General features: G+C 51.1%; 1 protein-coding gene across 1 annotated transcript; it reads left to right on the forward strand.

The window, feature by feature from the left end:
* The first annotated feature begins 5,935 nt into the window (after window positions 1-5,935).
* On the forward strand, window positions 5,936-21,646 carry LOC140393711 (glutathione S-transferase Mu 5-like). The gene is made up of 5 exons (XM_072480022.1): window positions 5,936-6,082; window positions 9,074-9,149; window positions 11,117-11,181; window positions 14,464-14,545; window positions 21,288-21,646. The coding sequence occupies exons 1-5, from the start codon at window positions 6,047-6,049 to the stop codon at window positions 21,629-21,631; spliced, it is 603 nt and encodes a 200-aa protein (XP_072336123.1). The 5' UTR covers window positions 5,936-6,046; the 3' UTR covers window positions 21,632-21,646.
* The last annotated feature ends 288 nt before the right edge of the window (window positions 21,647-21,934 follow it).

Genomic DNA, 21,934 nt, shown 5'->3' on the forward strand with positions numbered 1-21,934 from the left:
TTCTGGCTGTAGAGGGGGCGGGATTCTGGCTGTAGTGGGGGCGGGGTTCTGGCTGTAGAGGGGCGGGATTCTGGCTGTAGAGGGGGCGGGGTTCTGGCTGTAGAGGGTCGGGATTCTGGCTGTAGAGGGGGTGGGATTCTGGCTGTAGAGGGGCGGGACTTTGGCTGTAGAGGGGGTGGGATACTGGCTGTTGAGGGGGCGGGGTTCTGGCTGTAGAGGGGGCGGGATACTCTCTTTAGAGGTGGTGGGACTCTGACTGTAGAGGGGGCGGGGTTCTGGCTGTAGAGGGGGCGGGATACTCTCTTTAGAGGGGGCGGGATTCTGACTGTAGAGGGGGCGAGATTCCTGATGTCAGGGGCGGGATTCTGGCTGTAGTGGGGGCAGGACTCTGGCTGTAGAGGGGGCGGGATTCTGGCTGTAGAGGGGGTGGGATTCTGGCTGTAGAGGGGGTGGGATTCTGGCTGTAGAGGGGGTGGGATTCTGGCTGTAGAGGGGGCGGGATACTCGCTTTAGAGGAGGTGGGATTCTGACTGTAGAGGGGGCGGGATACTGGCTGTCGGGGGCCGGGATTCTGGCTGTAGAGGGGGCGCGATTCTGGCTGTAGAGGGGCGGGATTTTGGCTGTAGAGGGGTGGGATTTTGGCTGTAGAGGGGCGGGATTCTGGCAGTAGAGGGGGCGGGATACTCACTGTAGAGGGGGCGGGTTTCTGGCTGTGGAGGGGGCGGGTTTCTGGCTGTAGAGGGGGCGTGATACTCACTGTAGAGGGGGCGGTATTCTGGCTGTAGAGGGGGCGGGATACTCACTGCAGAGGGGGCAGGGTTCTGGCTGTAGAGGGGGCAGGACTCTGGCTGTAGAGGGGGTGGGACTCTGGCTGTAGAGGGGGCGGCATTCTGGCTGTAGAGGAGTGGGACTCTGGCTGTAGAGGGGGCAATACTCTGGCTGTAGAGGGGGCAGGATTCTGGCTGTAGAAAGGTGGGATTTTGGCTGTAGAGGGGGCGGGATTCTGGCTGTAGAGGGGGTGGGATTCTGGCTGTAGAGGGGGCGGGATTCTGGCTGTAGAGGGGGTGGGATTCTGGCTGTAGAGGGGGCGGGATTCTGGCTGTAGTGGGGGCGGGGTTCTGGCTGTAGAGGGGCGGGATTCTGGCTGTAGAGGGGGCGGGTTTCTGGCTGTAGAGGGGCGGGATTCTGGCTGTAGAGGGGCGGGACTTTGGCTGTAGAGGGGGTGGGATACTGGCTGTAGAGGGGGCGGGGTTCTGGCTGTAGAGGGGGCGGGATACTCTCTTTAGAGGTGGTGGGACTCTGACTGTAGAGGGGGCGGGGTTCTGGCTGTAGAGGGGGCGGGATACTCTCTTTAGAGGGGGCGGGATTCTGACTGTAGAGGGGGCGGGATTCCTGCTGTCGGGGGCGGGATTCTGGCTGTAGTGGGGGCAGGACTCTGGCTGTAGAGGGGGCGGGATTCTGGCTGTAGAGGGGGTGGGATTCTGGCTGTAGAGGGGGTGGGATTCTGGCTGTAGAGGGGGCGGGATACTCGCTTTAGAGGAGGTGGGATTCTGACTGTAGAGGGGGCGGGATACTGGCTGTCGGGGGCCGGGATTCTGGCTGTTGAGGGCCGTGATTCCGGCTGTAGAGGGGGCGGGATTCTGGCTGTAGAGGGGGCGGAATTCTGGCTGTAGAGGGGGCGGGATTCTGGCTGTAGAGGGGGCGGGATTCTGGCTGTAGAGGGGGCGGGATTCTGGCTGTTGAGGGCCGGGATTCTAGCTGTAGAGGGGCGGGATTCTGGCTGTAGAGGGGGCGGGATTCTGGCTGTTGAGGGCCGGGATTCTAGCTGTAGAGGGGCGGGATTCTGGCTGTAGAGGGGGCGGGATTCTGGCTGTTGAGGGCCGGGATTCTAGCTGTAGAGGGGCGGGATTCTGGCTGTAGAGGGGGCGGGATTCTGGCTGTAGAGGCGGCGGGATTCTGGCTGTAGGGGGGTGGGATGCTGGCTGTAGACGGGGCGGAATTCTGACTGTAGAGGGGGCGGGATTCTGGCTGTAGAGGGTGCGGGATACTCGCTGTAGAGGGGGCGGGATTCTGGCTGTAGAGGGGGCGGGATTCTGGCTTTGGGGGGGTGTGATTCTGTCTTTGGGGGGGCGGGATTCTGGCTGTAGGGGGCACGATTCTCGTATGTAGAGGGGGTGGGCTACTCGCTGTAGAGGGAACGGGATTTTGGCTGTAAGGGGTGGGGTTCTCGCTGTGGGGGAGGGTATTCTAGCTGTTGGAGGGGGATTCTAGCTGTTGAAGGGGGATTCTAGCTGTTGGAGGGGGGGGATTCTGGCTGTAGGGGGGGATTCTAGCTGTTGGAGGGGGGATTCTGGCTGCAGGGGGGGGCAGGATTCTTGCTGTGGGGGGGATTCTGGCTGTAGGGAGGGGGATTCTGGCTGTAGGTGGGGCGAGATTCTGACTGTAGATGGGGCGGGATTCTGACTAGTGGGCGGGAGTCTGACTGTAGAGGGCGGGATTCTGGCTGTAGAGGGGGTGGGACTCTGGCTGTAGAGGGCGGGATTCTGACTGTAGAGGGCGGGATTCTGGCTGTAGAGGGGGTGGGATTCTGACTGTAGAGGGGGCGGGATTCTGACTGTAGAGGGCGGGATTCTGACTGTAGAGGGCGGGATTCTGGCTGTAGAGGGGTTGGGACTCTGGCTGTAGAGGGGGCGGGATTCTGGCTGTAGAGGGGCGGGATTCTGGCTGTAGAGGGGGCGGGATTCTGGCTGTTGAGGGGCGGGATTCTGGCTGTAGAGGGGTCAGGAATTTGGCTGTAGAAGGGGTGGGAATCTGGCTGTAGAGGGGGTGGGATTCTGGCTGTAGAGGGGGCGGGAATCTGGCTGTAGAGGGGTGGGATTCTGGCTGTAGAGGGGGCGGGATTCTGGCTGTAGAGGGGGCGGGGTTCTGGCTGTAGAGGGGTGGGATTCTGGCTGTAGAGGGGCGGGATTTTGACTGTAGAGGGGGCGGGACTCTGGCTGTAGATGGGGCAGGATTCTGGCTGTAGAGGGGGTGGGATTCTGGCTGTAGAGGGGGCGGGATTTTGGCTGTAGAGGGGTGGGATTCTCGCTGTAGAGGGGGCGGGACACTGGCTGTAGATGGGGCAGGATTCTGGCTGTAGAGGGGGTGGGATTCTGGCTGTAGAGGGGGCGGGATTTTGGCTGTAGAGGGGTGGGATTCTCGCTGTAGAGGGGGCGGGATTCTGGCTGTAGATGGGTGGGATTCTGGCTGTAGAGGGGCGACATTCTAGCTGTAGAGGGGCGGGGTACTCTCTTTAGAGGGGGCGGGGTCTGGCTGTAGAGGGGGTGGGATTCTGGCTGTAGAGGGGGCGGGATACTCGCTTTAGAGGAGGTGGGATTCTGACTGTAGAGGGGGCGGGATACTGGCTGTCGGGGGCCGGGATTCTGGCTGTTGAGGGCCGGGATTCCGGCTGTAGAGGGGGCGGGATTCTGGCTGTAGGGGGGGCGGGATTCTGGCTGTAGAGGGGGCGGAATTCTGGCTGTAGAGGGGGCGGGATTCTGGCTGTAGAGGGGGCGGGATTCTGGCTGTAGAGGGGGCGGGATTCTGGCTGTTGAGGGCCGGGATTCTAGCTGTAGAGGGGCGGGATTCTGGCTGTAGAGGGGGCGGGATTCTGGCTGTAGAGGGGGTGGGATTCTGGCTGTAGAGGCGGCGGGATTCTGGCTGTAGGGGGGTGGGATGCTGGCTGTAGACGGGGCGGAATTGTGACTGTAGAGGGGGCGGGATTCTGGCTGTAGACGGTGCGGGATACTCGCTGTAGAGGGGGCGGGATTCTGGCTGTAGAGGGGGCGGGATTCTGGCTTTGGGGGGGTGTGATTCTGTCTTTGGGGGGGCGGGATTCTGGCTGTAGGGGGCACGATTCTCGTATGTAGAGGGGGTGGGGTACTCGCTGTAGAGGGAGCGGGATTTTGGCTGTAAGGGGTGGGGTTCTCGCTGTGGGGGAGGGTATTCTAGCTGTTGGAGGGGGATTCTAGCTGTTGAAGGGGGATTCTAGCTGTTGGAAGGGGGGGGGGATTCTGGCTGTAGGGGGGGATTCTAGCTGTTGGAGGGGGGATTCTGGCTGCAGGGGGGGCAAGATTCTTGCTGTGGGGGGGATTCTGGCTGTAGGGAGGGGGATTCTGACTGTAGGTGGGGCGAGATTCTGACTGTAGATGGGGCGGGATTCTGACTAGTGGGCGGGAGTCTGACTGTAGAGGGCGGGATTCTGGCTGTAGAGGGGGTGGGACTCTGGCTGTAGAGGGCGGGATTCTGACTGTAGAGGGCGGGATTCTGGCTGTAGAGGGGGTGGGATTCTGACTGTAGAGGGGGCGGGATTCTGACTGTAGAGGGCGGGATTCTGACTGTAGAGGGCGGGACTCTGGCTGTAGAGGGGGGTGGGACTCTGGCTGTAGAGGGGGCGGGATTCTGGCTGTAGAGGGGCGGGATTCTGGCTGTAGAGGGGGCGGGATTCTGGCTGTTGAGGGGCGGGATTCTGGCTGTAGAGGGGTCAGGATTTTGGCTGTAGAGGGGGCGGGATTCTGGCTGTAGAGGGGCGGGATACTGGCTGTAGAGGGGGTGGGATTCTGGCTGTAGAAGGGGTGGGAATCTGGCTGTAGAGGGGGTGGGATTCTGGCTGTAGAGGGGGCGGGAATCTGGCTGTAGAGGGGTGGGATTCTGTGCTGTAGAGGGGGCGGGATTCTGGTTGTAGAGGGGGCGGGGTTCTGGCTGTAGAGGGGTGGGATTCTGGCTGTAGAGGGGGCGGGATTTTGACTGTAGAGGGGGCGGGATTCTGGCTGTAGAGGGGGCGGGATTTTGGCTGTAGAGGGGGCGGGATTCTGGCTGTAGAGGGGGCGGGACTCTGGCTGTAGATGGGTCAGGATTTTGGCTGTAGAGGGGGCGGGATTCTGGCTGTAGAGGGGCGGGATACTGGCTGTAGAGGGGGTGGGATTCTGGCTGTAGAAAGGGTGGGAATCTGGCTGTAGAGGGGGTGGGATTCTGGCTGTAGAGGGGGCGGGAATCTGGCTGTAGAGGGGTGGGATTCTGGCTGTAGAGGGGGCGGGATTCTGGCTGTAGAGGGGGCGGGGTTCTGGCTGTAGAGGGGTGGGATTCTGGCTGTAGAGGGGGCGGGATTTTGACTGTAGAGGGGGGCGGGATTCTGGCTGTAGAGGGGGCGGGATTTTGGCTGTAGAGGGGGCGGGATTCTGGCTGTAGAGGGGGCGGGACTCTGGCTGTAGATGGGGCAGGATTCTGGCTGTAGAGGGGGTGGGATTCTGGCTGTAGGGGGGGGTGGGATTTTGGCTGTAGAGGGCTGGGATTCTCGCTGTAGAGGGGGCGGGACACTGGCTGTAGATGGGCAGGATTCTGGCTGTAGAGGGGGTGGGATTCTGGCTGTAGAGGGGGCGGGATTTTGGCTGTAGAGGGGTGGGATTCTCGCTGTAGAGGGGGTGGGATTCTGGCTGTAGATGGGTGGGATTCTGGCTGTAGAGGGGCGACATTCTAGCTGTAGAGGGGCGGGGTACTCTCTTTAGAGGGGGCGGGGTCTGGCTGTAGAGGGGGCGGGATTCTGGCTGTAGAGGGGGCGGGACTCTGGCTGTAGATGGGCAGGATTCTGGCTGTAGAGGGGGCGGGATTTTCGCTGTAGAGGGGGCGGGATTTTGGCTGTAGAGTGGTGGGATTCTCGCTGTAGAGGGGGCGGGACACTGGCTGTAGATGGGGCAGGATTCTGGCTGTAGAGGGGGTGGGATTCTGGCTGTAGAGAGGGCGGGATTTTGGCTGTAGAGGGACGACATTCTGGCTGTAGATGGGGCAGGATTCTGGCTGTAGAGGGGCGGGGTACTCTCTTTTAGAGGGGGCGGGGTCTGGCTGTAGAGGGGGCGTGATTCTGGCTGTAGGGGGCGGCGGGATTCCAGCTTTCGGGGGGCGGGATTCTGGCTGTTGAGGGGGCGGGAAACTCTCTTTCGAGGGGCGGGATTCACGATTCGCTCAGAGTGTTTTCAGTCGGATTGTGAGGGAGAAGCTGCGATTTGAGACCATGGCCATGAAGCTGGGTTACTGGGACATCCGCGGGGTAAGGAGCGGGAGCAGCGGGTCCCGGGGATGGAACTCGCCCGTCGCCGGAGTCCCGGTCGGGAAAGTCCCGCTGCTTTCTGCACAAAGACTCTTCATGTCGGGGCCTTGGTTGAGATTTGGCGGCGGAAGCTGCTTTCCCGCTGGGTCTGGCTTTTATTGTTTGTGGATGTTGTTCCCACTCAATCCCAGTCGGGGAATTGCAGTGGCGGCGGGAATGGGAATCATTCCCAATCCCATCCGGCTCCCGGTTAATCGGGGACGGGTCCTGCGGTGTTGAAGAAGGTTTAGAATTTCTGGGATGCCACCGGGATGTTGGGAAGAGCCCTCGGGAAGGGATGGCGCCAGGTCAGCTGTTTGGGAGCCAGGCAGTAACAGATGAGGAAAGTCAGTTTGGGGCTAAATATCCCCCCCCCCCCCCTTTTACTCGGCACCTTTTCCACACCTCCTGCCACAATCTACTCTTTTTCTAAATAAAATAAATTTAGAGCACCCAATTTTTTTTCTCCCCCAATTAAGGGGCAATTTAGCCTGGCCGATCCGTCTCCCCAGCACATCTTTTTGGGTTGTGGGGGAGGGGCGAGACCCGCGCAGACACGAGGCGAATGTGCAAACTCCACACGGATAATTTTCACTTTTCCATTCGCACTGGATACCGGGAATACTTCCCGCGTCCCCGGTGTTTCTATCTCCTCTGCCGAAGTGATATTTTATCTTCGTCTTTCAAGTGCACCGCAACATCCTTTTGCAGTTTCAATGTTTCCTGTTTAGTCTAAAGTTTTGGAAAGGCTGGTGGCTTATTTTCTTGCAGAACGTGGACTTGGGAGTTTAAAAATCTGGGCGCTCTTATGTTAAACATGTGATTTATTTTTTTTGGATGGAGACGCGATATTGCTGTTACAATATTTCCGCATAAATTGCAACCTAGGTTAATGTTTTGCAAACAATGTAGAAAAGCCTCTGGTAGTGCCAGCAGTGGAGGACTGAAGCAGGATATGAACTTGCAACTTTGATGGTCAAATCATGCCCAAAGTTTTATAACGACCCCTGCATGTGCTTTGTAAATCCGCTTTCTAAAGTAGTGGTTACAAGCCTTGAAATTATGGCTCTCAAATGTTAGAGGGTGGAGTATTGCAGGAATGGTGAAAATATTATAAAAAACATTTGCAGGATTACTGGCATGCCTGGTCCTTCCTAGGACAATTCTTCAGTGACTATTTTTTTTCATATATACTGCCTCATTTCCTGATTCTTATCCTGTAGTCGAACAGTTGAGTCTGCACCCATTGTTTCCATTCATGATTTAAAACTGCGCTAATGCTGGTTCGAGGAATAAAAACACAGGAAGAGCTAGAAATACTGTGCAGGCCAGGCAACATCTGTGGCGAGAGCGAAACAGAATTAGCATTTAGAGTCACAGAATCCTTACCGTGCAGAAGGAGGCCATTCAGCCCATCAGGTTTGCACTGACTCTCCGAAAGAGCACTCTACCTATGTCCATTCTCTGCCCAATCCGTTTCTTATTTTATTCCTGTCACAAGTAGGCTTACGTTAATGCTGCTGTGAAAATCCCCTCGTCGCCACATTCCGGTGCCTGTTCAGGTACACAGAGGGAGAATTCAGAATGGCTAATTCGCTTAACAGCACGTCTTTCAGGACTTGTGGGGGAAACTGAGCACCCGGAGGAAACCCATGCAATTAACCTATCGTGCACGTCACTAGACATTCAAGGGGCAATTTATTTAGCATGGCCAATCCACCTAACCTGCACATGTTTTGACTGGGGGGAAACCGGTGCACCCAGAGGGAACCCACTGGGGTGATTTGCAAAATGCAAACTGGCTAGGCCGGAATTGAACTCTGGTCCCATGAGGCACCAATGTGACTCCCGAAGAAGAGTCGTATTTGACTTCCAAAACATTAACCCTCTCCACAGATGTTGCCAGACCTGCTGAGTATTTCCAGCACTTTGTGCTTTTTTTTTCAACTTTCCTGCATCTGGTGGCTTTTTGTTATGGTTAAGAGGCCAAATGAGCACCCGAGAACTTTAGGTTTTGATTCAGCCATGTTCAATTTTTTATTTTGCCATTTCAAATTGGCTGGCTTTCTTGCAAAATATATCAATTTTTATTTTAAATGTGTAGATCCCTGCACTTTCCCCCCCCACCCCCCCAGTAACATGCACCGAGTGGTCCTCTGTAAATAAATGATTGCTCTCTCAATGGTGCCTTTCTCTGGAACTCGCTTGTCCTGCAGTTCTGCCACGTGTTTCAGAATCTTTTGTAAATTGAGACTCTACCTGCTGTCTGAAAGGGATTTGGTTCTCCCTTCACATAGCACTGCTCCCCCCCCCCCCCCCCCCCCCCCCCTGCCGCGATGGGAGAGTTTTGAAGTGTGTGTGTCTGGTGCTAAAATGGATCTGGAGAAGCTCCAGAAATGCAATAATTTCATTTGAACCACAAATACAGTCTGCTTAAATCATCATCAGTCACGGATACAGGCACAGGAAACCTCTGGATCCAAAACTATCCAGTGCCACAGTAACAATTCTAACCCTCTTCACTTATTTATTTGTGATACACGTGAAGACTAGTTTGTATTTGCTCCAAGCTGTGTGTATAATGTGTCTTGGCACTTTACAAGTAACAGCAATGTCTTTAAGAATGGCAGGGGCAGCACGATGGCGCAGTGGGTTAGCCCTGCTGCCTCACGGCGCCGAGGTCCCAGGCTCGATCCTGGCTCTGGGTCACTGTCCGTGTGGAGTTTGTACATTCTCCCCGTGTTTGTGTGGGTTTCGCCCCCATAACCCAAAAATGTGCCAGCTAGGTGGATTGGCCACGCTAAATTGCCCCTTAATTGGAAAAAATGATTGGGTACTCTAAATTTAAAAAAAAAGAGAAAGTAGCTCTAATGTTTCTCTTGTCGATTTTCTTGAAAATGCTAATTAAATTCAAGTCTTGCACACCATCTGATTTGAGTCTTTGTTGTGTAGTTGGCACAGCCAATCCGCTTGCTTTTGGAATATTGTGGAACAGAATATGAAGAGCAGTTCTATTCATGTGGAGAAGGTAATTGTGTTTCTGTCTGTGAAGTTATGATGTGAAGTTTCACTGAATTAATAAAGTGGGTTGTGATGTGATTTGGGATTGCACCATGCCTCCTCACCTGTCAGTCACTGGCATGTCCCAACACAATCTACTTGAACATTGGCTATCCTTTGTATGATTTGGCAAATGCTAACTGTTCCTGCAGATTTTTGGTTCAATGTAAGAGAGGCCACTGTTGTCCCAGCCCCAAGCTCATTCCGGCTCGGGATGGTAAGTGGCAAGTAACGTGTGCCTTACAAAGAACGTATGGGGCAGGATTCTCTCAGCCTGGAGCCGGGCCGGAGAATACACATGACTGGCGCAAATCGTGCCATGCTGGCACGCAATTCTCCGCAGAGCAGAGAATTGGCGCCGGTGTGCTTGGCGCGGCACCGGTCGGGGGCCACTCTGCACGGCCGGCCCACCGATTCTATGCCCGGGATGGGCCGAGCGGCCGTCGTGAAAAAGATGAGTCTCGCCGGCGCCGTCCACGCCTGCTCTCAGCCGGCAGGAACTCGGTGTGGAAGGGTCGGAGGGGTGGCCTGAGGGGGAGGGAGGTGGGGTCCGACCCCGGTTGGGGTGGGGGGGGGGGGGCCTCCGATGTGGCCTGGCCCACGATCGGGGCCCACCAATCGGCGGGCTGACCTCTCTGGCTGGGAGCCTCGTTTCTTCCGCGCCGCCCCCTGTATTCCTGCGCCATGTTGCGTCGGGGCAGGCGCATTGAAGGAAGGCACTGTGCATGCGCGTGTTGGCGCCGGTGCCACTGCGCACAGTTCACGCCGGTAGTGGCGTGGACCACTCCAGTGCCATGTTGGCCCCTTTTGCGGGCCAGAATTAGTCGTAGGGTCGATGGCGTTTACGATGGCATGGACACTCTGCTGTGGGATTAGCGAATCCCGGCCATGATGTGGCAGCATCTGCCACTCGGGATTGCTCTGCCACTCAATACAATCACAGTCCTTTCAGTGAAGAAATGTCTCCCCATCTCAGTCTTAAATGGTCGGCCTCTTTTCCCCGATATTCTAGATGCCACTCCAGAGCATCAGTGTCGATCTTGTCTCGACCCTTTGGAATTGTGTATCAGTGAGATCGCCCCTTATTATTCTCCACTCGAGAGTATAGATCTAATTCAGTCGGCCTTCCATCATAGACCAACCCACTCATCCAAGAACCAATCTCTAGTGAACGCTCACTGTTCAGCCTCCAGATCCGAATTTTCTTCCTTGTATATTGAGACCAAAACTGACCACGGTGCCCTAGTTGTGGCCCTTGTGAAATTGTTCGTAGTCTTGCCCACAAATCTCCTTGAAATAAAAGTCAACGTGCCATTTGCCTTTCTAATAGGTCAATCTGCACACTGACTTTGTGTTCCATGTGTCACTTAATAGGTCAAGAATGCAGCTCACAATTACCATCTCAACAACAGTTGGGGACTGACGATAAATGCTGGCCTAGCTAGCGACACTCCTAATCCCCGAAACTAATATAAAAAAGGGATTTTTTTTTAGGTTTCAGGGTTCAATTTCTGTCATCAGAAAGCAGAACTAGTTAGTTAACTAACGCATTCAAAAATTATTTTGGGCAGGTTTCCAAACTGCATGTCGCTTTGCAACATTGACACAGAAACTGATTGTCATGACGTTTTAAAATGGCCTTTGATACCATAAAAATGTTAATGTTGCTGTAACAATGTGCAACATGTTGCTCGAATTCAGGCCCAACTTGTCACATTTGAAATACGGGGGGAGGGGAAAGAGGCATTGGAGAATACTTTCAAATACTATTTCTTGCTTTCTGACGCAGTTTAAACACGGGTTACTGGTTTGAGAATTTCATTCTAAACATTTTTCTCTGGGTATTTGATATTGAGCTGATTTATGTAGTAACTTCGACAGTGCAATACATTAACAGAATCCTGACCTTTTCTGAATGTGTTAACCTTTTTCAAGCTCCGAATTACGACAAAAGCTGCTGGTTTGATGTCAAGCCGAAGCTCGGACTGGACTTCCCAAACGTAAGTGTTGACCCAAATCCCGGAATTCAAGGTTTTTGTAAAGAAAATTCTGTGCCTGTTCCAGCTGTTGTGTACTTGGTTTCGACAGAACATCGTTTTGTTTCATTAACTTGTGCATAAATCTTAGAATGAACCCCACTGCTAACGTCATCGTTTTTATGAGAAAGAAAATCACTAATTTTTTTGAAGATGATTGTCCCCCTATCACGTCGTATCTTTCTGGAATGGATGTTACTTAGTTCTCAGGCTCTCTTAATTCCATTAGATTTCGAATTTTTGATTTTTCTACCCTCAGTACCTTGCAAGGAATCATCAGTTACAGATTGCAATTGTGTTTAAAATACGCTGACCCTGTCTCACTTCCCAAAGGACCTGAAATGCCGGTGAATGCTGTACGCATTGGAAATAACGTACCCAGCTGGTTATTAGTATTGGTAATATCTTGCCCACTGACGCCTCAAATAAGTGAGCGGTGGAAGGTGGAGACAAATTTTCAGCATTATGGAATCCCTACAGCGTGGAAGGAGGCCATTCGGCCCATCGAGTCTACACCGACCCTCTGAAAGAGCACCTTACTCAAGCACAGTTCCCCCACCCTATCCCCATAACCTCACCTAAACTTTGGACTGTAGGAGGAAAGCGGAGCCCCCGGAGAAAACCCACACAGGCACTGGGAGAACGTGCAAACTCCATACAGTGACCCAAGGTGGGAATTGAACCCAGGTCCCTGGCGTTGTGAGGCAGCAGTGCTAACCACTGTGCCATCATAACTGGCTCGGTGATGTCTTTGTGAATAATATTTTAATCCACAGCGAGATCTACTGTATAGAACTTGCCAATTTAATGATAAAATTAACTTTTCGAATCCCTACAGTGCAGAAGGAGGCCATTCGGTCCATCAAGTCGACACCGACCCTCTGAAAGGGCTCCCTACCTCGGCCCATTCACCACCCTATCCCACAAACCCTGTAACCCCACCTAACCTTTGGAATTGTGGGAGGAAACTGGAGCACCCGGAGGAAACCCACGCAGACACGGGGAGAAAGTGCAAACTCCACACAGTCACATGAGGCCACATGGGTTTCCTCCGGGTGCTCCGGTTTCCTCCCACAAGTCCCGAAAGATGTGCTTGTTAGGTGAATTGGACATTCTGAATTCTCCCTCTGTGTACCTGACCAGATGCCAGAATGTAGCGCCTCGGGCATTTTCACAGTAACTGTTAATGTAAGCTAATTGTGACATTATTAAAGACTATTAATTGTATTACTATTGAACCCGGGTCCCTCACTCTGTGAGGTAGCAGTGCTAACTACTGTGCCACCGTGCTGTTTTCCAGTGACACCATTCGTGCATCAAAGGGACGGATAAAATAATCAATTGTTGTTTGATACTAATTCAAATTGAATTTTGGAGGCACAATAACACAGATTAGTCTATACATCTTTTTAAACAAACAATTAAAAAAAAAAGATATTTATTAAAGTTTTATACATTAACATTCAACTAAAACATAAGAATGCAAATATTACAAACAAAGAAAAAGTAACTAACCTTAAACACGATACCTAAAACCCCTAACAGCTGACGGTGTCTAGATCTTTGAAAAAGGAGATAAACGGTTGCCATCTCGGGTAGAATCTCTCCACTGAGCCCCTGATGGTGAATTTAATTTTCTCCAAACGCAAGAAGGACATTAAATCCCCCAACCAGCCAGAGGCACTGGGCGGAACGGCAAACCTCCAACCGAACAGTATTCCCCTCCGGGCTATCAGTGAGGCAAAGGTGACAACGTCCGCCTCTACCCCAGAGTGAACTGCCGGTGAATCTAAAAGCCCAAATATGGCTCCCAGCGGACATGGGAGTAATTCAAAACGGAGTATCTCCGACATGGTGCTAAAAAAGGAAGCTCAGGAACTGGCCAGTCTGGGGCTGGAGCAAAACATCCGTGTATGATCAGTGGGGGCAAGCAAACAGCAAGCACATCTGTTCTCAACATTTGGATAAAACCCACGCATCCTCGCCGTGGTCAGCTGCATCCTCTGCAGCACCTTGAACTGAATTAGGCTCAGTCGGGCACATGAGGACATGGAGTTGACCCTGTAAAGGACCTCTCTCTAAGCCTGGTTAGTGAGTATAGGGCCCAGTTCAATAGACAATAGAACATTACAGCGCAGTACAGGCCCTTCAGCCCTCGATGTTGCGCTGACCTGTGAAACCAATCTAAAGCCCATCTACACTATTCCATTATCATCCATATGTTTATCCAATGACCATTTGAATGCCCTTAATGTTGGCGAGTCCACTACTGTTGCAGGCAGGGCATTCCACACCCTTACTACTCTCGGAGTAAAGAACCTACCTCTGACATCTGTCCTATATCTATCTCCCCTCAATTTAAAGCTATGTCCCCTCGTGCTAGCCATCACCATCCGAGGGAAAAGGCTCTCACTGTCCACCCTATCCAAACCTCTGATCACTCCCATTTTGCCCTCGCCCCACTTAAGAGGAGAGGGGAGATAGCCAAATAGGTGTGAGATAAACCTCTTGCCCAGCTGAGCTGAGGAGAGAATCCTCTTCAGCAGGGAGGCCGGAGCCAGAGGAAAGGAAGGGAAAGCCTTCCAGGATAAATCGAGAACCTGAAAGTAATGAAAAAAGACTAGAGCTTAGGTCACTGAAATTTGTCCGCTAACTCTCAGGAACTGGCAAGCCGCTCTCCACGAACAGGTCAAAGCGTGCGATGGGCCCAGTCTAACTCTCGGAGGGGGGGGGGGGGCGGTGAGAGAGAGAGAGAGATCCACAATTGATCTTTCCGACAAGCTTTGTCGGTATTTATCGAGCTTGATCGCCAAAATTCTGGCGAGAGCTTCGGCCGTTAGTGGAGTGGTTGGAGAAGGTGCTGCCTCTGCCATCTTGCCTCTAGTTGATCCCTAAGAGGCCTGAGATTCAGTCGATGGGATTCGGACCAGTTCTTTCTTCGCTTTGCCTCCCTTGGGCCTTGCAGAGATGAGAGACCTCTACACTGCAAAATTTCAGGATTTTCCCGAGAAGGTAAAGGCTCCTGCTGCCGGAAAAAAGGGAACAAAAGTCGGGTTTCCAGGGGGAGTCTTCTCTTCGTGTTGTCTCCTCCCATCGTGCCACCAAACAAACAAAACCTGCTAAATGATCACTGAGTGTTTGACCTAAATAAAATGCTGATTATAATCACATAGACCATCTGTTCTGTGGCTGGTTGAGTGCATCCATGTCCAACATTATGATGATGTGAACACTTTTCTTTTCCAGCTCCCTTATTTGTTTGATGGGGATGTTAAAATTACTCAGAGCAATGCTATAATGCGCTACATTGCGAGGAAACACAAACTTGGTAAGTTTGTTCTACACAACTGTATGTGCCTCTTTCTTTAACGACGTGCCAAAATTCAGCTTACTTTTTGCACCAGTAATCTTGCGGAATGTAGGCATCTGTTCCTCCTTCACAGTGCGGCTTGTACCATTTGTTTCCAATCCATTTGACCAGCTCCGTTCCTTTCATTTTGTCTTTGAAAAATCTCATTCTTATTAATTTGTTAGCTATTAGTACAGGTTGGCTGACCATTAATTAGTTATGCACCAGTTCCTGTGCAGATTATATTGGAATAGTGGTAATGAAAATATAAATGGGAAGAAATTGATTCTGTCAAATTGTGAAATTTCATCGAAAAGCTTCACTTATTTCCTTGCACACGTGCCCGTTAGTGCTGAATCCCCTTTCTAAATTCTTTCTGTTAGTTAATTAAATTGAATAATTTTTAAGACTGCAAGATTTTTGGTGTCTCGGGAACGAGGGACATGGGGGGGGCAGGAGGCAGGAGGAAAGTGGTGTTTTCGGATCGTAGGAACAGGAGCAGGTCATTCAGCCCCTCTACTCTGCTCCACCATTCAATGAGATCATGGCTGATCTGTGGCCTGACTCCATTTACTTCGGTGCATATCCCTTAATATCTTTGCTTAACAAAAAACTATCCATCTCGGTTTTAAAATAACAACTGATCTAGCAACAATTGCTATTTGTGGGAGAGAGTTCCAAACCTCTACCACCCTTCGTGTGTAGAAGAGCTTCCTTACATGTCTCCTGAACGGTCTGATCCTAATTTTTAGACAATGCCCACTTGTTCTAGAATCTCCACCAAGTGGAAACAATTTATCTTTATCAACTTGTCATTCCCTATGAATATCTTGGAGACTTCGATCAGATCGCCCTTAACCTTTTAAATTCGACAGATAAACAGGACTAATTTGTATAATCTCTCCTCAAAGCTTAACCCCTGAAGTCCAGGTATCTTTCTTGTCAACCTACGTTGCACTTCCTCCAAGGCCAATATATCGAAGTGGGATCTAACCAAAGTTTTGTAAAGATGCAGCATAACCTCTATGTCTTTATACTCCAGCATCCCGTTAACCTTCTTGATTACTTTCTGCATTTGTTCATGGCATTTTAAAGATCTATGCAGCAAAACTCCCTGATCTCTTTCGACATCCAATGAATTAGCTACACACCATCTAGAAAATAGCCCGATCTATCCTTTTTTGTTCCAAAGTAGATCACCTCACATTTGCTTATGTTGAAATCCATCTGCCACAGTTTTGCCCATTCACCTAGTGTATCAATATCCCTGTGTAATTTTATGCTGTCATCTACACTGCCTACAGTGCGCCACAATTTTGTGTCATCAGCGAGTTTCGATATATGACTTTCTATGCCATTATCCAAGTCGTTAATGAATAATATGAACAATTGAGACCCTAACACAGATCCCTGTGGTACACCACTAGTCACATCCTGCCAATTTGAATACCTGCCTATTAACCCTACATTCTGGTGCCTGGCATTTAACCAGTTTCCCAGTCATCTCAGTAATTTACCCTCAATTCCGTGGGCTTTTACTTTAGTTAACATTCTCTTATGTGAGACTTTTATCAAATGCCTTCTGGATGTCCATATAAATAACATTCACAGGCATTCCCCTGTCCACTACCTTAGTCACCTCTTCAAATAAATTCACTGAGATTGGGCAGACATGACCTTCCCGTCACCAATCCATGCTGGCTCTCCCTGATCAGCCAAACTTTTCGAGGTGTTCAGTTACCCCATCCCTGATTATAGACTCCAGCAATTTCCCAACCACAGACATTAGGCTAACTGGTCTGTAATTCCCTGGTTTCCCCCTTTCACCCTTCTTAAAAAGTGGAGTGAGATGTGCAATGTTTCAATCCAGCGGGACTCATCCTGAATCTAGGGAACTCTGGAAGATTATAGTTAGGGTATCCACAATGTGCTCCCCCTCTTCCTTTAACACCCCTGGATGGAAACAGTTGGGTCGTGAGAATTTGTCACTCTTCAGTTCCATTGATTTCCTGGTTGCTAATGTGTTAATTGTATTAAGTCTCTTTCCAGTATCGACTATTAATTTATTGGGGACCACCTTTTTAACTGTAAATACTGAAGCAAAGTAATTGTTCAAAGTTTGTGCCATTTCCCCATTATCAATGACAATATCTCCACTTTCAACTTTTAGTGGGCCTACATTGCTCTTCGCTATAACATAATAACTAAAACAGTTCTTCTCATCGATTTGGATGCCCCTTGCAAGTTTCTTTTCATAATCCCTCTTATAAGCTGCTTTGTGACCCTTTGCTGGTCTTTGTATCTGTCCAATTTGTCTGGATCTGTGCTGTGTTTCTCATTTTTTGTAAGCCCATTTAGTTTTATGCTGCCCCTACCCTCTAGTTGTCCATGGTTGTTTTTCTCAGTGGAAAGTGGAGGAGCGGTTTCCTTGGGGGAGGGGGAGGGGTGGGGGGGGGGGGGGTTATATACTCGCTCTGTATCTCATTATAATATCTCTGTATAATATTACATTGAACTCGATCATGTTATGATCACTATTTGCTAAATGTTCATGCACAGTTAGGTTACTAATTAAATCCGGCTCATTATTAAATCTGATATTGTTTGTCCCCCTGTTGGATCCAGGACATACTGATGTAGGAAATTATCCTGACAGGTTCCAGAAATTCGCTACCTTTCTAATGGGTGCTTGACTCCCATTCTATGTTAAAGTGAAAATCCCCCATACTTTGCCTTTGCGACGTGTTTGCCTAATGTCTGCAAATATACAATCTAGCACTTCTGAGCTGCCACTAGGGGATCCATACACAACACCTATTGCAGTTTTAGATCCTTTACTGTTCCTCGGTTCCACCCACAAGGTATCTACTGGATGCTTTCCCTCATTGTATCCTCTCTCACCAGTAAATTGATTCTGTTTCCGACTTGGGTCACTGTCTATGCGGAGTCTGCATGTTCTCCCCTTGTCTGCGTAGGTTTCCTCCAGGTGCTCCGGTTTCCTCCCACAAGTCCTGAAAGACGTGCTTGTTAGGTGAATTGGACATTCTGAATTCTCCCTCTGTGTACCTGAGCAGGCGCCGGAGTTTGGCGACTAGGGGCTTTTCGCAGTAACTTCATTGCGGTGTTAATGTAAGCCTTTGTGACAATAATAAAAGATTAATCAGTAATGTGACTCTCCCACCACCATTTTTTCTATCTGTCCTGTAAGCCTCTTGTATATTTAGTTTCCAGACCTGACTATCCCGCAGTGTTGTCTCCGTAACGGCTACAATCGCAAAACCTCCAATTTGAATTTTGCCTGCAGTTTATTTAATCTATTCCTTACGCTCTGTGTATTTGCATATAGGGCTCCAATGTGGGCCACACCCTCTAAACTTTCCTTCAGCTTTATTCACCCGTTTATTATTTCTCTCTTCTGGTTTAACCAATATATTTGTAGTTTTGCCATTAACCGGCCGTACCTGAACTAGGATTTCTGGCTGTTTCTATACTCTGTCCTGTGAATGTTTTTGAAACTATACCGACCGACCCCCCCCCCTCCCCCAAAACCACCATTTCCTAGTTTAACTCAATGTCAGCCAGGTCGTGTCGAAGAGTGAACCAGACTCGATTGACTGTTTGGTCTTGCGTTCTTAAATAGTTAACTGATAAAGAAAAGGAATCAATGGTTGAATTCCCCCACTATCAGCTACCACTGACTTGAAACTGAACTGGACTGACCAAATGAACACTGAGGCTGCAAAGATCAGGGGCCGGGATTCTCCCCTACCCGGGGGGGGGGTCCCAGCGGGATGGAGTGGCGGGAACCACTCCGGCGTCGGGCCGCCCCAAAGGTGACGATTTCTCCGCAACTTTAGGGGCCAAGCCCTCGCCTTGAGGGGCTAGGCTCGCGGCGGAGTGGTTGGCGCGCTGCCGGCGGGAAAGGCCTTTGGCGCCACGCCAGCCAGGGCCGAAGGGCCTCCGCCGGCCGGCGCAAGTTGGCGCATGCGCGGGAGCGCCAGTGTGTGCTGGCGTCATCCCAGCACATGTGCGGGGGGGATCTTCTCCGCGTCAGCCATCGCGGAGGATCACAGTGGCTGACGCGGAACAATAGAGTGCCCCCATGGCACAGGCCCGCCCGCGGATCGGTGCGCCCCGATTGCGGGCCAGGCCACCGTGGGTGCACCTCCCAGGGCCAGATTTCCCCCACCCCGGAGGCCGCCTGCACCGCCAGGTCCCGCCGGTAAGGACCTACTCTAATTTACGCCGGCAGGACCGGCAACAAGAAACGGGCGGCCACTCGGCCCATCGCGGGCTGGTGAATCGCCGGGGGGGTGCGCTGACAGCGGCCGCCGACGGGCGCGGCGCGATTGCCGCCCCTGCCAAATCCCCAGCGCCGCAGAATTTGGCAGTCGGCAGGGGTGGGATTCACGGCGCCCCCTGGCGATTCTCCGACCCGGCGGGGGGGGGGGGGGGGGTTGGAGAATCCCACCCCAGGTCAGAGATTGGGAATTCTGCAGCGAATAATTTACCTCCTGACTCCCCAAAGCCTGTCCACCATCTACAAAGCTCTAGTCAGGAGTGTGATGGGATACTCTCCACTTGCCTGGATGAGGGCAGCTCCAGCAACACTCGACAGACAACAGGACAAAGCAGCCACACTTGCTTGGTACCCCTTCCACAAAAATCCCCTCCCTCCACCACCGATGCACAGTGGCAGCTGTGTGCACCATCTACAAGATGCAGGGCAGGAACTCACCAAGGCTCCTTGGGAAGCACCTTCCAAACACACAACTGCTACCATTTAGAAAGACAAGGGCAGCAGACACCTGGGAACGCCACCACCATGAAGTTCCCCTCCAAGTCACTCATCACCACCTTTTCAAGGGCAATTAGGGTTGGGCAATAAATTCTGGCCTTGTCAGCAAAGCCCAAATCCCATGAATGAATAATAAAATGCCATTATTTCAATGTTACACAGTGAATCTTTGAAGAATCTAACCCAATTGTATCCAATTCCAACACCGCCCCACTGCAGAAATTAGGCCATAATTCAACTTTCAACAACAGGTTAAGGCAGTGTTTCTCCCTGAAGTTACTGCACATGTCTTCAAACATTTTGCTTTCATGTGCAGCAGCCAGCAGGTTTCAACCTGGTTAGGTCTCTCCTTCTGTTTAGGCCTGCGTGTAAGTGCAATAGCGAATAGTTGCATGTTTGCTTTAAAGAAGAGAAGCTTGTACGGTATTCTGAACAAATGCCACGTAGTCCAGGCTCAAAAAAAATGAATGAATTATTATTTGAATAAGTCTCGCAAAGATTGCAGTAATTCCTCTCGACACCCTAATTGCGTTCTCTGAATTTGCAGCATTAAGTGAATCGCGAGTTGCCACAGAAGAGTGAACCGTAGAATTCCTACACGGCAAGAGAGGCCATTCGGCCCATCGAGTCCACACCAACCCTCTGAAAGAGCACCGTACCTAGGTCCACCCCTCCGCCCTATCCCCGTAACCCCACCTAACCTGCACGTCTTTGGGCTGTGGGAAGAAACTGGAGCACCTGGAGGAAACCCCCACAGACACTTGCGAGAATGTGCAAGCTCCATGCAAATAGTCAACCCGGGTCCCTGGCGCTGTGAGGAAGCAGTACTAACTGCGGTGGCCCCGTTCCATCCAGAGGAATCAACATTCAAGCTGGAACTAGGTTCTTTAAAAAATTTTTGCCCGGGATAAACAATGTACTAAGTATTGTACACTACTGTGCATTCCTAGCAGAAATAACTTTTAAAATACAATAAATTCCTCCGCATAAAAGGCATTTTGCACACATTTTACATTAATGCCAGACGATGTTCCTGCCTTCCCCAGAATAATCTGCAGTGACCTCCACAGAAAAATGTGTTCTTTCTGCCTATTTTTAATTTGTCAAGTGAAGCAATGGTCGAGACCTATAGTAACAGGGATGCAAATGTCTTATCAACACTCCACCCTCTCCAACTGCTACTAGGTGCGATGTATCTCTACTATTGGCTTCAGCATGTTTCAGCAAGAAAATCATACTGTAGTCACCCCAGGCTAAGTGTCTCAGTCTTGCAGTAGAAAACACTACCGCGAAATAAAATGGCATTCTGCCCACATAATCTGCTGCTGCAAGTTTTATCTTTGTTAATGTCCTCTTCACAACTTCAATTTTGCGGAGGATGCTTTCTTCTGTGGAATAGGGAGTGCTTCTTTTTTTCCCCCATTCCGTTCCATGCCCTGACACACACTCTGGAAGTCTGATGATTAACAATGCCCACACCCCGATGACATTATAATGAATGCCTTGAGAGGCTCCCTGTTGCTTTGTGGAGTTGATGTGAATAAAACAACATTGACTGAGTCAACACAGAGTGGGGAACTATTGCGTTCCGGTAAGTACTTGGATCATGCACCGTATGACATGCACTCCCCGTGTTTGCGTGGGTTTTGTCTGGGTGCTCCGATATCCTCCCACAGTCCAAAGACGTTCGGGTTAGGTGGATTGGCCATGATAAATTGCCCTTAGTATCCAAAGAGGTTAAGAGGGGTTATTGGGTTACGGGGATAGGGTGGAAGTGAGGGCTTAAAGTGGGTTGGTGTAAGCTTGATGGGCCGAATGGCCTCCTTCCGCACTGTATGTTCTATGACCTATTGCGGTTCAGTCTATATTCTGTTGTTTTCTGTCTCAACTTGAATAAACCTGTATTTGAATTCACCCCCATAGTGGGCGAGACTGAAGATGAAAAGGTTCGTGTCGATATGTTGGAGAACCAGGCGATGGATTTCCGCATGGGCATCGTCCGGCTGGCCTACAACCCTGACTTTGTGAGTTTTGCAACTGGCTACGCTTGGTCGCTGAATGTTCCTTTTGCTTTTTTGCTCGGGTTACATGGTGGACAAGAAGGGTGGACCGTCCTTTCGAATGCATTTGTTTCAAATCATGCTGTGCTGACCAAGACCTTGATTACAGAGGATTTACATTCGGCCCAATCAGCCCAAGTGTCTCTTTCTGCTCTCTTCTTCCCAAGGTTCTCATCTAAATTAACCAGTCTTTATTGTCACAAGTAGGCTTACATTAACACTGCAATGAAGTTACTGTGAAAAGCCCCCAGTCGCCACATTCCGGCGCCTGTTAGGGTACACGGAGGGAGAATTCAGAACGTCCAATTCACCCAACAGCATGTCTTTCGGGACTTGTGGGAGGAAACCGGAGCCCCCGGAGGAAACCCATGCAGACGCGGGGAGAACGTTCAGACTCCGCACAGACAGTGACCCAAGCCGGGAATCGAACCTGGGACCCTGGTGCTGTGAACTACTGTTCCTACCTCACTCGCGAGCTTCTCCAGCTTCCCCTTTTAATCCATCTATAAT

Source organism: Scyliorhinus torazame, chromosome 17 (assembly GCF_047496885.1).
Source record: "Scyliorhinus torazame isolate Kashiwa2021f chromosome 17, sScyTor2.1, whole genome shotgun sequence".
Classification (NCBI taxonomy): domain Eukaryota; kingdom Metazoa; phylum Chordata; class Chondrichthyes; order Carcharhiniformes; family Scyliorhinidae; genus Scyliorhinus; species Scyliorhinus torazame.

Bases quoted from the DNA above. Each gene is read 5' to 3' on its own strand.
- LOC140393711 (XM_072480022.1), top strand. From the start codon at position 6,047: ATGGCCATGAAGCTGGGTTACTGGGACATCCGCGGG. The intron at 9,150-11,116 runs GTAATTGTGTTT...ACCTTTTTCAAG, and splicing joins GTTCTATTCATGTGGAGAAG to CTCCGAATTACGACAAAAGC. The intron at 11,182-14,463 runs GTAAGTGTTGAC...TTTCTTTTCCAG, and splicing joins TCGGACTGGACTTCCCAAAC to CTCCCTTATTTGTTTGATGG.